At 43.1% G+C, this 14620-nt stretch overlaps 3 protein-coding genes and 1 non-coding gene across 5 annotated transcripts; 2 read left to right on the top strand and 2 right to left on the bottom strand.

Moving 5' to 3' along the window:
* Positions 1-306: 306 nt before the first annotated feature.
* LOC114921754 (U6 spliceosomal RNA) lies at positions 307-413 on the bottom strand. Its single transcript, XR_003810075.2, has one exon. It is a non-coding gene; the product is annotated as a U6 spliceosomal RNA (small nuclear RNA).
* A 1217-nt stretch (positions 414-1630) lies between these two features.
* On the top strand, positions 1631-6323 carry saraf (store-operated calcium entry-associated regulatory factor). Its single transcript, XM_020658020.3, has 7 exons — positions 1631-1813; positions 2385-2563; positions 3081-3270; positions 3370-3651; positions 4176-4356; positions 4631-4731; positions 5891-6323. Exons 1-7 carry the CDS (start codon positions 1744-1746, stop codon positions 5914-5916), a joined length of 1029 nt encoding a protein of 342 aa, XP_020513676.2. The 5' UTR covers positions 1631-1743; the 3' UTR covers positions 5917-6323.
* A 219-nt stretch (positions 6324-6542) lies between these two features.
* Positions 6543-8306, top strand: tmem187 (transmembrane protein 187). The gene has a single exon (XM_020658030.3). The coding sequence runs from the start codon at positions 6801-6803 to the stop codon at positions 7581-7583; it is 783 nt and encodes a 260-aa protein (XP_020513686.2). The 5' UTR covers positions 6543-6800; the 3' UTR covers positions 7584-8306.
* A 674-nt stretch (positions 8307-8980) lies between these two features.
* Positions 8981-14569, bottom strand: LOC110002420 (zinc finger protein 628). Of its 2 annotated transcripts, none has more exons than XM_020658023.3 (4): positions 13395-14569; positions 12556-12659; positions 12094-12199; positions 8981-11817 (listed from the first exon to the last, which is right to left on the bottom strand). In XM_020658023.3, the coding sequence occupies exons 1-4, from the start codon at positions 13657-13659 to the stop codon at positions 10823-10825; spliced, it is 1470 nt and encodes a 489-aa protein (XP_020513679.1). In that variant the 5' UTR covers positions 13660-14569; the 3' UTR covers positions 8981-10822. The 2 variants fall into 2 exon arrangements, with proteins under 2 accessions (XP_020513679.1, XP_020513680.1); XM_020658024.3 differs by having other exon boundaries at positions 12094-12196; positions 13395-14568.
* Positions 14570-14620: the final 51 nt, after the last annotated feature.

Here is a 14620-nt window from a genome sequence, read left to right as displayed (position 1 = left end):
GTTTTAAGTGATGTGTTTATTAAAGTGAGGATATATGTGCTGAAAGGCTTATTTACTTCTTTCAGAATTCTTACTGATGGGATGAGAAAAGCACACATCATTCACATCTCTGAATCTTGCAATTATCTGATTACCTCAATATATTAAATGTATTGATCTCTCATTGTATGTCGAATTTAGTTGGTAACAGAGAAAATTAAAATTACAATTTCAAACTGACTCCCATTCAATATGTTCAAATTTTCATTCATTTTTTGTGTGATAAATACACACCATTCACCATTAAGTCTGATTTAAATTGCGGGTTCACCTAACCCACCCCTCAACAATCCTGAAGGTAGCTTTGTGCAGGGGCCATGCTAATCTTCTCTGTATCGATTCCAATTTATTAGGTGTGCTGCCTGGGCAAGCACATTACTTGTCTGTGGCCGTCTGTCTTTTGAATGGCGTGTCAGCAGAGTGACCCCTTCACTGCGGTGCAGGCCAGTGGCCTGCAAACCCTGGTAGGCCACACCCTTAAACATTACCAGTGTGTGTGATGAGGACAAATACCTTACCCCCACTCTATAATTGAAATAGTTTGCACTTCCTTTCAGTTCTGGTTATATGTTTATGAAGAAGGTGGGGCATGAGGCTCAGCATCTTCTAGATTCTTCAAAAGGTCTTTCTGGGGATGTGACAATTCATAAAAGTAGCCAGTGAACACTTGGGTCACAGAACAAGAAACCTTGATTCACATGTCCGTTCTGGCAATACGCCGCAAGGCACTCTCCAGCGCAATGTTTTCTAGATCACCCGCACCACAGCTTCTGGATAAGGCTTCGCTTCCTTGCTGCTCGTAGTGGCACTGCAATGACATTGGCTGTGAAAGGTGGCAATACATGCCAAATATTTCAGCCAATTACACTACATACATGACACACATGCATCCAGGATGTCCACAACTGCTCAGGACAACACAGGGCAGCTTTCCAAAATGTGGAAACGCTTCACGAATTTGCGTGTCATCCTTGCATTAAAAGTAACTGCAAACTCAATCCGTGTTTCTTTAGAAATTATGTGTAAGTATACAGAAGTCGCTTAATAGTTGTGTCGCAAAAAAGTATGTTATCTTTAACCCGGCTATTAATCTCTTTATTATTCCAAATTAAACATTTATGTTAGGAGAAATTGTGTTTATGAGAATATTTCTTTTTTTTGTCCGAAAATCTGAATTACAATATTTCTTTATTGCCAAGTACATTTACACATACAGGGAATTAAACTTGGTGTTTTGGTGCAAAACAATTAGCAAAGGACTAAAGCTAAAATAGTAAGAAGCTATAACAACTTTATCCAAAAACAATAATGTACAATTACTTCAGGTAAAAAGACAGTAGCACATGGAAAATCAAATAAATGAGGGGTTAAATAATCTAACAGTATAAAGTACATAGCCTACAAGTATAAATGAAAGAATAAAAACAAAAATTCTATGCTAAATACAATTACAAATAAACCAACAAAGATGCAAACACATCATTTTAACAGAGGTCTCAGGGAAAAGGTTTTAATATTTCATTTATTTACATCATGCAGAGCGGTGTGAAGACGTCTCCGGTGAGTCGTGCCCTCTCCTCATTGGTTGACCACACATCAACAGAAGACGCAAACCCGGAAGAGTTGGCTGTGTGTGGAACGTTTCCGTGTTGACGATAAGTTTAGTTCAGATTTAATCAGCGAAAGAACAAGACAGAGGGAATAATGAAGCAGTTCATCACAGTCGCGTTTGTTCTTTTCGTGTTGGTGGAGAATACCCTGAGCTGGGATCAAGGTTTGTTTCACTTTATTTGTCATTTGAATGTGATGTTTCAGGTTAGCAAAGTGAAGCTAACGTCACAACAACACATGGGGAGTTAAATAACTTGAATTGTTGCTTATTTTATTCAAAACAGCACTATAAAACTTAATATTAAAACAAACATTCACCCTCCAAGTCCACACAGTTTCAACATGAGTCTGGTTCTGCTCGAGGTTTCTGCCTCTTACAGGAAGTTCTTCCTCGCCACGGTAACTTCGTCTCTTCTGTAAATCTGAAAGTGAAGATATGCTGCACCTCTTGCATGCAAATGTGTGGATATTTTGGATTACCCTGCAAAAATAGCAAATTTTAGATCAAAGTCCGGAAGGGTTGGGGGGGGGGGTGTTAGTCACTGTGGTCCCCTCTCTGGAACAAGCTCCCTGTTCAGCTGAGGTCCATCACAATAGTTTCTACTTTTAAAGCTGAACTCAAACCCTTTCTAATCTCCCAAGCATAGTTACCGTATGTGTGTCTATAATGAATAACTCTAAATGAATTAAGTATTGTCAAAGCCCTCTCATTAACATGATCATTTAACCTGCAGGTGGTGTGTTGCTGAGGGACGTCCAGGTGCTGACTCTGTATAAAGACCGGTACACAGCGGCGCGGCGCTCCAGCCCTGTCCCTCAGCTGAAGTGTGTTGGAGGCTCTGCAGGATGTCACGCCTTCATCCCCGACGTGGTCCAGTGTCAGAACAGAGGCTGGGATGGAGTGGATGTCCAGGTGCGAGAGGGGAATACTTTGGATTCATTTTTTAAATCGGCGAATCTATAAGTCCGCAACAACCTTCACGTCAGAGCGCTTCTTGTTGATGTTTGTTGTTGTTAAGTTGTCTTGCAGCACTTCTTCAACAAACAAAAACAACTTAAAGTATAGTTAGTGGGACCTAACATATCCGTACGATTCATTAAAACTTTATTTAATTGTGTAGAGAACAATAAAAAAAAGGAAAATCAGGCATCCAGTATCGGCTTTGAAAACGCGCGAGTGGCAAACATCTGTGTAGCAACACTACTTATCTGACAAGGCACACTCGTGTTTGTATCAAGGTAAAACATATTAATACACGAGTCTGTACATTTTATTTGTTTCTATTTGTACATATTACTGCTCGCCTCAGTTTTCTCAATAATGTTTTCTACTGTTGTGTTTGTGTTGCGGTAACGCCCTTATACATGTTGGAGTGATATAAACACACAAACAGAGGAGTGTGACTCTTTAATGTTTCCCCCTACCTCAGTGGGAGTGCAAGACAGACATGGACGCTGCGTTCAGGTTCGGTCGGCTCGAGGTGAGCTGTGAGGGCTTCACTCAGCCTGATGATGCTTTCATCCTGCCGGGGTCGTGTGGTCTTGAATTCACCCTGGAGCTGACAGCGGAGGGACGCAGGACGACGCAAGGGTCATCAGGGGGGTTCAAGGGCTTTGGAGGTAGGAGGCGATAGAGGAGAGGGAGCAAGGTATTTATGATTAATAAAGCTTCATCATCACACCAGTACAACTTCTATTCTTTGTGTTTGTGTTGCTCAGATCTGGGGGGCTTTGCCTCAAGTTTCTTCAGTGGTTTCCAAGGAAACAAACATAATCAGCATCATCACCATAATCAGGGCGGTCAGAGTTCAGGCAGTGAGGACTCTTCAGGTCTGTTGGTTCCCGCTGTGCTACTCGTGTTGGCCTTCGTCGTCTACAAGCTCTTCCTCAGCGGGAACACAGCCCAGGCGGGACAGCAGGGAGGGCAGGAAGGTTACCATGACAACCAACAAGGCTTCAACACGGGGCCCCCTCCTCCTGGATTCAGACCTGACTTCACAGGTACAAGGAAGAGAACAGGGAAAGGATTGTTGAACTGAGAGCAGAGGCGTGTCTGTGTGATCAGGTTGTCACAATGTTCGATCTTTCGATACTTTTTGAGACCATGTTTGTTAAAATGATACAATCGCCGTTATTTAATGATTGATAGTATCAAAAAGTAATGAAGCTTTAAGAGAACTACATCTTTTACTTAAGACAGGTGTAGGAAAAGAGAGATTCCATTAATAACTGCAGACAAACTCCTAGACACTGTCTAACTTGTATAATAACATATGGAAACATTGCCAATGTTTTTTGTGCAATGTAGACAGTCTGCTGAAATTTGCCTGTAATATTTGGTCATTAAAACAATAAATGACCTGATATTGGGCGCCTAGAACTTCTATTTCTGTTGCCGTGGTATCAAACAGGTATCGATAACATTTGATTTTTATTAGAATCAAAGTTTTAATTCTTGTATAATGGCGACTTTAATGAGTCTGTGTTCTCACTGAATCGTGACTCCTCTCTCTCTCCATGATCAGGCTCTCCTGGGGGGAACCCGTCCTATGGTTTCCACAGTGACTACACTCAGGGACCACATTACCCAGGAGGCCGACCGGCCCCGGCGGGCACAGGAGGATTAGGAGGAGGAGGAGGAGGAGGAGGCTTCTGGAGCGGCATGGGGACCGGTGGGCTGCTGGGATATCTGTTTGGTAATCAGAGGTCAGTGAGGAGATAAAGCGGAGTTTATTTAAAGAATCAGAAAAGTTTAATTGTTTGGCTCAGAAGAATAAAAGTATAAACATTGTTATTATTAAACACTTAAGATTTGTCATGTTTACTTCCTGTGTCTGCAGCGTGTGAGAGCCAATTAACAGTCACAGACAGTCAGGCACTTTCTGGTTGGCTCTTATTAACCGTGTTTTTTGTGAATTTACCTATTGTGAATATTTCTGTGTTATCAAATTGGTACATTTTTTCTGTTTCTGTTCTGCAGGAATCAGCCCCACAATTACAACTACCCTAGATACAACAACAGCAGAGCGCCTCCTGCTGGACCCTCCCCCCCCTCCTCCTCCGGGACTCGCACTGCTTCAGGTATACATACACACACACTCTCATACACACACACATGATTCAGTTAAACTAGGGCTGCAACGAACGACTTTTATGATTATTAGTCATCAATTCTTGAAATTATTAATAAGCTAATGTTTGGAGCAATTACTTACTGGCTCTTGTTTCGCTATCAACTTTACTCTTTCAATTCAAAATATTCCATTAAAAATCTTAATTCAAGCAATATTTTTGTCTTGGCCTCAAAACATAACTAACATAAGTTGGAGGCTTTTTTTTAAATCTGTAGTTTGGTTACTATAGTAACATGGTAAGAGTTTGCTCCACTGTTTTGTGTTAGGGAGTGGACGAATAAAAAATGATAGAGAAAGGTGAAGAGTTCTCGGAGGAAGGTTTTAAGGTGAAGGACTGAAAACACATCTGAGAGTATAATCATAGCTTCACTTTGGACTGTTGAGATAAATGTCAAAGATGTTTTTGAAAAGTGAGGTGTCCAAAGTGTCTTCTCTTTAAATGCTCTCATCATACCGATGTGCTCCCATGATAAGCAAGGTCTGCTTTACAAATCTCACAGGCATCCTTTAGTTATATGAATAGAGCCGTTCTTTTAGCTGAGTGTGTGTGTGGTAGAGCGAGTATCAGTAGCTGATAAAAACAGCAGGACAGATCAGTTCAGTTTAAGCAGTGTGTGAAAATAGTTCAAGAGTTTTGGGACACGATGGTGTTCTGCTGTGCTTTTTTTCATGTCGCTTTTTTCTTTTACATGCAACTCTCCACAGAGATAGTAAGGATGTGAGATGCCTCACTCCTCAAAGACTCAGCCCTGGAAACAATATTACGTCTGGACACAGCATGAAAAACATGTAACCATGAATTATCGACAACCAATTTTGTCAGTTATTTTTGTTGAGAACCTAAAGTAATCGTTGCATCACATAAAAAAATAAAATAAAAGTAACAACAACAAAAAGTAATTATGACTTTAACTTGTCAGGCTGTCACAGAAAAGAGGAATAAAAACAAACTAAAAATCAGATCACATAAACAATACTTTTCTTTAACAAATAATTACAGTTTTAATTTAGCTGAGTTTTTACAGGTGACGTCTACAGGTGATCATCATACAGAGACATACTGCAGGTACATCTGACTCACACTCATTGTGTTGTTTGTCTGTCAGGGTTCGGTGGCACGAAAAGGAGATAGAAGAGCAAGAGAAGAAGCTGATGATGGAGGCCGAGCACAGGATTTTTTATCAATTTTTGTTTTCAGGTAAAGGATTTCGAAGATTGTTTCCCTGATTCTCTCTGACATCACTATCTGTGATCGTTTGCTTTGGGCTTGACAGGTCTTAGTTTACCTGCAGCTCTCAGTTTATCTGTGATCGTTTGCTTTGTGCTTGACAGGTCTTAGTTTATCTGTGATCGTTTGCTATAGACCCATCAGGTCTATGCTTACCTGCAGCTCCCGGACTTTTACTATAAACATCATGTATGGACTCTGAAAAAAATATTTAAAATCTGAAAGAACTGTAGAGGATGTTGTTTATGTGCATGTGTGCGCGTGTGTGTGTGTTATATTTTATAAATAAACTATAAAATGAGACATTAAAATGAGTATTTTTCCTTTTGTTCTCTAAATGTGAAAAATAAAAAAACACAACCTACCTGAAACACCTGAGATCAACTCTGACTAAACAACATTGTCTTTCTATAAATGAGTTGTGTTTGGCTGTCAGCAATGAAGCAGCGCCTCCTGCTGTCCACACACTAAAGTGAAAGATCTGTATTTATTGCATTTTGCAAAGGTGTAATGAGGAACAGAAGGGTTTCAAGGTTTCAAGAAAAATCAGTTTGCTGTAGGAGGACGTGTCTGACGTGTAGTAACCATAGGGTAGAAACTGGGATTAGTGCCAGCTGTTATACCTGTAGCTCGTGTAGGGCACAGCAGAGGGCGGCAGACGACTGCTGCTTTGTGTTTGTGACTGCAGTTAAACAAAAGAACAAGAAGCAGGAACAACATCCGCCTCTCAGGAAACTCTCAGGAACTTTCACATTTTGAGTTCTGATAGATTGATTAGATTTGAAGTGATGCTCTCCGCTTTGCTGCATGTGACGCTGCCGCTCGCGTTCTGCGTCATGTTGACGCGCTGCCACTTGTTTGACGCAGTGGCGGTGGATTTGAAGTACGATCATTACGCGGAGCGGCGCGTGGATCACTTTCCTGCATTCCTAGCGATGCCCTGTAACTCTCTGGTCAATCTGCTTTACGTCATTACAGGTCTCTACTGGCTGCTGCGTCACAGCGACGTCACAGAGCCAAAGGAGGGCCGGTACCTGAGACAGGTGTTCGCCTTCATGTCCATCTTTTACGCTGCCGTGCAGTGGACGCGCCTGGCGGTGCTGCAGCGCGCTCCCGCAGTGCTGGATCAGTGGGTCACATTACCGATCTTTGCTTGGGTGCTGGTGTGGATCAGCTTCATAGAGCGCGGGCCCGCGGGGTGGCGCGCGTGGCACGCGGCAGTGCTCGAGCTGCTCTCGGTTCTTAGTTATGGTCTGGCGCTGCTTCACGAGCGCGGCTTCGAGGCGGCACTGGGCGGTCACGTGCTCCTGGCGGTGTATAAAGGGGTGCGCCTGCAGGTGACACACGGGGACGCACGCTCGTGCAGGTACTTGCTCCTCGCGGTGTTGTCCTGTTCCGGGTTCGTGGTCCTGAAGCTACTGGACCTCCCGCTGGCCCGGTACTGGATCTTTCAGAGACTCACGGGACACTTCTGGTCCAAAGTCTGTGACGTCACTCAGATCCACTTCAGCCTCTGTTTCCTGACTGATCTGACAACCAGGACCGGGAAGGCCGGGTCTAAGAAGGACTGAGGGACCAGCAGAGACCCTGGTACCAGAGGTCACCAATAATTAAATATAAATCAATCATTCCTCATATGGGGCAGAACTCATGAACATTTCCATTGAATGCTTTCAGGGTCTCTGCTGGGCTTGATCACGGTGGAGGTGGGGTTGATTTCTGATCTATTCCTAAAAAGAGTCAACTGATTAGAAGATGTAATTGTGATCAATCACAGAAACATTTGAAGAATGGAGAGAGGTTAGAAAAAGGAAAGGTTTCAAGACTGATGCAGAGCTGGCTAAACACTGAAGCTTCAGTGTCCGTGACAAGGCAACCTGCGTGCACATCGACTCTGGGAAAAAGGGGGCGGGGCAACAGCTCCCTTCAATGTTTTTAATTTTTCAAATGCTCGGTGTCAAATTGAAATCTTGCTCCTTTAAGGTGAACGATGTTCTGTCTTAATTTGCACATGAGGCTTGAAAGTTGATTAAGCTGGCTACATAAATCATGTTTTCATGTTATTGTTGACAGCACTAATCTGTTGTTCAAAAATTAACATTTTTTCTTTGCATTATTCACGTTCTGACAAACACTGCATCTTTTTGTAATCTTAACCAGTTGTCATTTTGTGAAAATCAAAGATCTAAATGAAAATATTTTATTTGGAAGTTGAGAGAATGTTGTTAAGAATTGTTGGTGCTGTATGATTATTAAAGTAAAATAACAGACAGAATAAAATGTGTTTTAAACAGTTCATGTCTCGTTACACTCTGAGGTTAGCCGTTCATACTCTTAACACAGTGGTTCCCAAAATTTGGGTTAGGACCCACTTGGGGGTCGTGAGATGCCTTCCAAAATAATATAAAATAATAATTTCAAATTGTATATTCTCCCCAATAATGTAAACATAATATACAAAAAGGCTAATTCATTTCAAATAGAGCCCTATTAATTGAGTGAAATGAAAATAAAATCAATGTGTAATAATACTTAAATGTAAATTTGCACATGACAGCAACAATGCAGTTGTCTGCTGATCTTTACACACAAAGATGAACACACCTGTTTGTCTATTTATTAGTTTTTATGTCCACTCATTGCTAAAATCTATACATGGAAATTTCTTGTAATCTGCTTCTAGCCTTTCTTACAATAAGTTAGTTTAAAATGATATAATGGTTGTTAGGCTGTTGTATTTATTTGTGTTGTTCTTTTGTGTTAAAAGTGTTTGGATAGGCCTATTGGTACGTGTGTGGCCGTGCGCTACGTGATGTGACTTAACGAGCTCCAGGGGCAGAGGGGAGACTCTGGCACCGTTACTTTAAAGGTCGTGAGCTGAGAAGTTTGGGAAGCCCTGCTCTGCCAGACTCTTAAGAGGAGTGTGTGACAGAGAGGGTGAACCTATTTAATGATGAGATAAAACAGATCATTTTAATCCTCTGACATGTTTAATGACACTTTATAAACACTGAACATGTCATTACTGACATCACATGTTCAACACAGAGCCAATTACATCCAAACACCTACACACACAAATACTTCTGATATATTGATCTATATACTGTATATATATATATGTTTGAACTTAACATCTTTTTACACACAGCCTTTGTTTTCTGATCTCTCTCTCTCTGAGAACAGAGACTGATGACATCACACACACTGACACACCTGGACACAGTTAAAACACGGCAGGTGAAAAAATAAAATCTGAGTTTTCTGTGTAACCATGGAAACAAACATGGAGAGTTAACCTCAGGACATCACGTGTCTTGTTATATTCTGGACAGATGATTTAGTAATAAAGTGACATTCAGAGTGACAGAGCCACCAACATGATCAAAGGGGAGAGCGAGCGCACCTGTGCTGATTTAATCCAACATTTACCTTCACACACTGCCGGTCTCCATGGCAACAGGAGCATTTAAAGTGCTTTAAAGGAAGAGTTCAGGATACATTTGTGTTAAACCAACAGTCTGAATGAATGACATGTGTTGTGAATGAACAGCACAGAGACAGCTGCAGGAGGGGTTAGCCCAGCTTACAAACACTGGAGGTAGGTAGGAACAGTTAGCCTGTTAGCTAGCTAGCTATCTTTTTTTACCTGTTGTATGTTATGACTGAGCACGATTGTCACATACACCTCCATGTCCTGACAATTCACATGATATTTATTGTCTTTAAGATTGTCAATACGTTAATATCTTTTGATACCGCATGTTTTAAGACCAAACAATCTCCTTTTTTTTTAATTAATAGTATCAAAACTTAAAAAAACTATTTTTTCATAAGACAGGTGTGTAGGAGAGGAATGCATCCATCCAACATTGCAAATGAACTCCTGCAAAGTCTAAATTGCACAAAAACATTGGCAACATTTTCACATTTGTCTTCAATTTTTTGATTTAAAACAATACATGTTCTACTGTTGGGTGTGTTCACTTCTATTTTTGTTGCTGTGGTTTTAAACAGGTATTGATGTCTTTTTTTTCTAGAATCATGAAGTTTAAATTCTAGTATTGACAGCCATAGCGTGATGTTTAATATTGCCTTTTTTTACTGTGTTTGTTGTTCTGAGTTGCTGTAAGCTTTCATCCTCTCATCTCGGGGATCAATGGACTGAAGAGACTCTGCTCTTCTCGGTTCTCAATATTTATTTTCTTTAAGCTTCAACATGTCAGTGAGACATGTTTATTAAAACTAATTGTTTGTTAACTGTAAAAAAGTTCTGATAAGAACTCAGTGACTTTGTGTCTGCATTGTTGTGATCAAAGATCTTCTCTGAAACATTAAGTTTTACAATATACAGAGCTGTGACCTGCACTGATACCATCAGACTGACCTGGACTTGACTATAATCCAACATTGTTTAGGTCTCAGTCCAAGCCTCAAGTTCTTCAGTCCATGCCCATCCATGGAGACCTCGAGTAAGAATGTTTAAAAAAAAGTGTTTTCTTTTTTTACTGAGCTATGCTAACAACACTTGCAGCTCCCACTCCCTCAGAAATAACAACAGATATGTGCTGAGTAACTCCTCCTGGACCTGTGCGTGTGTGTGTGTGTGTGTGTGTGTGTGTGTGTGTGTGTGTGTGACACAGACAGGACTGTATAATGACTGAAGGATGAACTCGATACCCCAGTTTGAAGCAGGCTGAATGTGAAATCTTGTGCTGTAAATTCAAACAAACGTGAGGATTCAGTTCATGTTCATGAGCTTCTTGAACTTGCACACAGACAGAATGTAGATTATCAACAAGTCGGAGGTCTACAGTCCACACTGCGACTGCTGCCGGTGTCTGCGGACGCTGCACATCTGGCTGAAGGACTGTCCGCAGCGCGCGCAGCTGTACGGTTTCTCCTGTGTGTGAACTGTGCGGTGCCTCTTCAGGTGGCTGGAAGAGATGAAGCTCTTCCCGCAAAGTGAGCAGCGATAGCGCCGCTCACCCGTGTGGATGAGCAGGTGCACGCGCAGGTTGTTGGGCTGAGCGAAGCCCTTCCCACAGTGGGGGCAAGTGAATGGTCTTTCCCCCGTGTGCACGCGCCCATGCAGCTCCAGAGCGGCAGCGCTGGGAAACACCCGCCCACACACCGCACACACCGCCGGGTCTTTAGCTGCAGCAGAGCTCCTGTAAGGCCTCCTCTGGCTGCTAGGGGGGGCATGAGGAGCTGAGGGGAGGGGGGGCGGAGGAGGTGGAGGGGGGGGTGCAGCAACCACAGCGGCGGCGGCTGCAGCGGCGGCAGCCATGTCGAAGGAGGCGGCGAATGCAGCCATTTCATGAGCGCCGCCCGTGAAGAGCATGGTGGGGGGGCCATCCAGACTGTCCGTCCCCCCCTGAGAGGAGAAGGAAGAGGGGTGACCTGTCTCTGAGTTCAAACCCAGCTGAGCGACTGCATATGCCGCGCCAAGATGGCTGACCCGCTCCTGCATCCACGCCAGGTCCAGACCAAGACCGCTGAGGCGCTCCGGGCTCGGCTCGTCTGAGGCCAAGGGGGGTGACATCTGGGAGGGAGGGGGTTCCTCCTCATCATCTCCTTCTGGCTGGACCTCTGGCTTCAGAGCTCCGTCTGTCTGGGGCCCCCCCAGCTCTGGGCCTGGAGCAACCCCACTAACCATAACAGGTTTACGTTTGGCTCGAGACCTGCAGGTCAGGTCCATGGTGGCGTCAGTTGGGGAGGGGGGAGGGAGGGACGAGGAGGAGGAGGTGGTGTTGGGGTCAAGAATGATTTCTCTGGGGGGGGTCTCATCAGTTGGCTCCAGGCCTGCAGGAAGACATGATGAACAGAGTGATTACTGTAAAACTTCAAGTAAAAGCCCATCCTAATTTAAGACCCAGTCTTCTTCACTAGTCTGGGGTTCCCGCTCGTTTTGACAAATAAAGGCAGGTCTCGATAAGAGGCCACTACCATTTAGTATTGACAGAGTTTGTGGATCAAAAATAAGGAGAAAAAGCATCAAGACACCAAAATTAAAGATGAACTTCCACATCTGTCCAAGAGAGATAGGAAAATGCTAGAAGTAATGACATCATCACTTACCTGCAGATAGACTGCACTCTGCCCTGATGTTTACCTCTACCTTCAGGTCCAGGTTACAGTCTTCTCTCTCCTCCTTCACAACAGGAAACACTCTGCTCTCCTCCTGCTGACATACACAACAACACACACATGATAGTGCCCCACAACAAAATCACATATGCGTGACAACACATCCCCATCCTCAATCTACTTTGAGCTGCACACATGTAATGGTTGGCACTGTCATGATCCAAATTTAAAAAAGTAAATAAGGCAGATTTTTAAAAAATAATTATAACCGAGATTCGCCCTCGCTGACATTATAACCCCCGCCCATGTGTGTGAAACACTGGGACGCATGGACCGTGAGTTTTCTGTTTCCTTTTAGATTTTATTGTGTCAAATATTCAGGAAGGATGCCTATAAACATGAGTGTAAGGGGCAACAGAGTGTGCTGAAAACAGTCTGCAGATTAATGTTAACCTTTGAAATGTGATGGAGGAGTTTCTCTTCAGAGGAGGCAGCAGGAGAACGAGCTGCAGCAGGAGGAGCAGCAGGAGTAGACACCACAGGATGAAGAGCAGGTGCTGAAAAACAACAAAGACCACAGAATTAATTCAATCCACAACTTCTAATAAAACATGTTTCAGTAAATTTTATAGATCCTGAAGCAGCGGTTGTATCTTCTTCTGTGTGTGGTCTTAAGTCTGATGTTTACATCTGTTTGTATGACAACGTCATCTGTTTATGTTTTTTTTTTCTCTGAGAGGGAGACATGGATGTGGAAAATAATAATAGGAGAAAATAACACAAATCAGCTCTTTCCTCTGTTTCTGTTCCAACATGTCTGTGAAAAGAAGTCGTGTTTATCTGCTCACACTGAAATCAATATTGAAAACTTCCTCAGTCATATTTGTTTAACCAGAAGTTGCACAAAGTGAAAGAGAGAATTTCTAAAGTTGTGCAGGAGTTTGTCAGCATTTTCAGTTGCCATGGTAACAAACAGGTATCGATAGCATGTGTTTTTGACTAGAATCATACGAGAAATTAAAAAGCTCTAGTGCAGTGTGTGTGTGTGTGTGTGTGTGTGTGTGTGTGTGTGTGTGTGTGTGTGTGTGTAGGAGTTACAACAGTTTGTAGACACAGAGAGACACAAATTAGCCAGAGACTGAATTCATCAATAATTACATTATTACTGCACGCATGATGACGCGTGTGCGTAACTTACGGCGGTGTGTATGTGTGTGTGTGTGTGAGTGTGTGTGTGTGTGTGTGTGTCTCATGCATCATGTCGCAGGTTACACCCCCCTCCTCCTGTTTACCTCCCGACGGCCTGTAATGGGGCGCGTGCTGACTCCTCCTCCTCATCTTCCTCTCGCAGCTCCTCATCTTCACCTCCATGTCCCGCACTCTGTCCCGCAGGGCCCGTTTCTCCTGCTCACTCCTCTCGCGCTCCTCCTCCATCTGCACGCGCAGCGACGCGTACCCGTCATCCACCAGCTTACAGATCTCCGCCACCGCTGAGTTCGCCAGGATCTCGATGATGGAGGCGATCTGCGCCTGGAAGCCCACACAGTCCGCCATCATCGCCAGCTGTGCGTGACTGTGCGTGACCGTGCGTGCGCGGCGGGCGGCGGCTGCTGCTGCTGCTGCTGCTGCTGCGGGGCGCGGCGGGGATCAGATACACGCGCTGCCGTGAGACATCAAACACACCGACGTCTGCTGAAATGTTTCCTCTGAGGAGGGGAAAGAGTCGCGTTCTGATGACGTCAGACTGTTGTTGAGCCTCACTTTACAGAGAAGAGAGCTTAACGTAATAATGTTGTCCAAAAGTTACACTGAACCTTCTGTGTCCCCTTGCTCATTGTCACTGAATGAAACCACTGTAGGAAAAATGTGTCTCTCATCCAGTCCTTCAACCACGAACAAGAAGGTGAGATCTCTGTTTCAGAAAGACACTGTCCCATCTGTGGTCAACTACTGGAAAACAGTTGTCCCAAATATCCAGTGGGGAAAAGTTTGGACCCTATCCTCCAGAAAGTCAATCACAAACAAACCTTGTGATGTCTGTTTCAAACTTCTTCATCGAAGTTATCGCACAAAAAAAAAATGAAACAAGACATTGATGTTACCTGCTCTCTTAATGGACTTGTTAGTGAAACAACAAGAAACTAGATTTGGAGCTGTTCCTCTCCTGTTGTCAAATTCTTAAAAACTTCAATTTATTTTCCAAAGATGTGCTTTTTAAAAAGTTTTTTTTAAGAATTCCGCAACTCAGAACAAAAGAAATACCATATTATTAATCTCTTGATTATTTTGGAGAAATGTCACATCCATAAAAGAAACTTTGCGAACAGAAAACCGACATTCAGACTTTATTCTATCGAGCTGCAGCAATACATAAAAACCATTCAACACTCTGAGAAGGCCCTGAGGACTCATTTAACTGTATAAACCGATAATGCTTAGATTTTTACCCTTTCCTTTCTTTCACTCTGTCTTTGTCACCCCCTCTATGGAAACAGCAGAAGAGAGCTTACCACAGTTG

This window comes from Labrus bergylta, chromosome 1 (assembly GCF_963930695.1).
Source record: "Labrus bergylta chromosome 1, fLabBer1.1, whole genome shotgun sequence".
NCBI classification, from domain to species: domain Eukaryota; kingdom Metazoa; phylum Chordata; class Actinopteri; order Labriformes; family Labridae; genus Labrus; species Labrus bergylta.
This window is presented reverse-complemented; position numbering and strand designations above follow the sequence as displayed.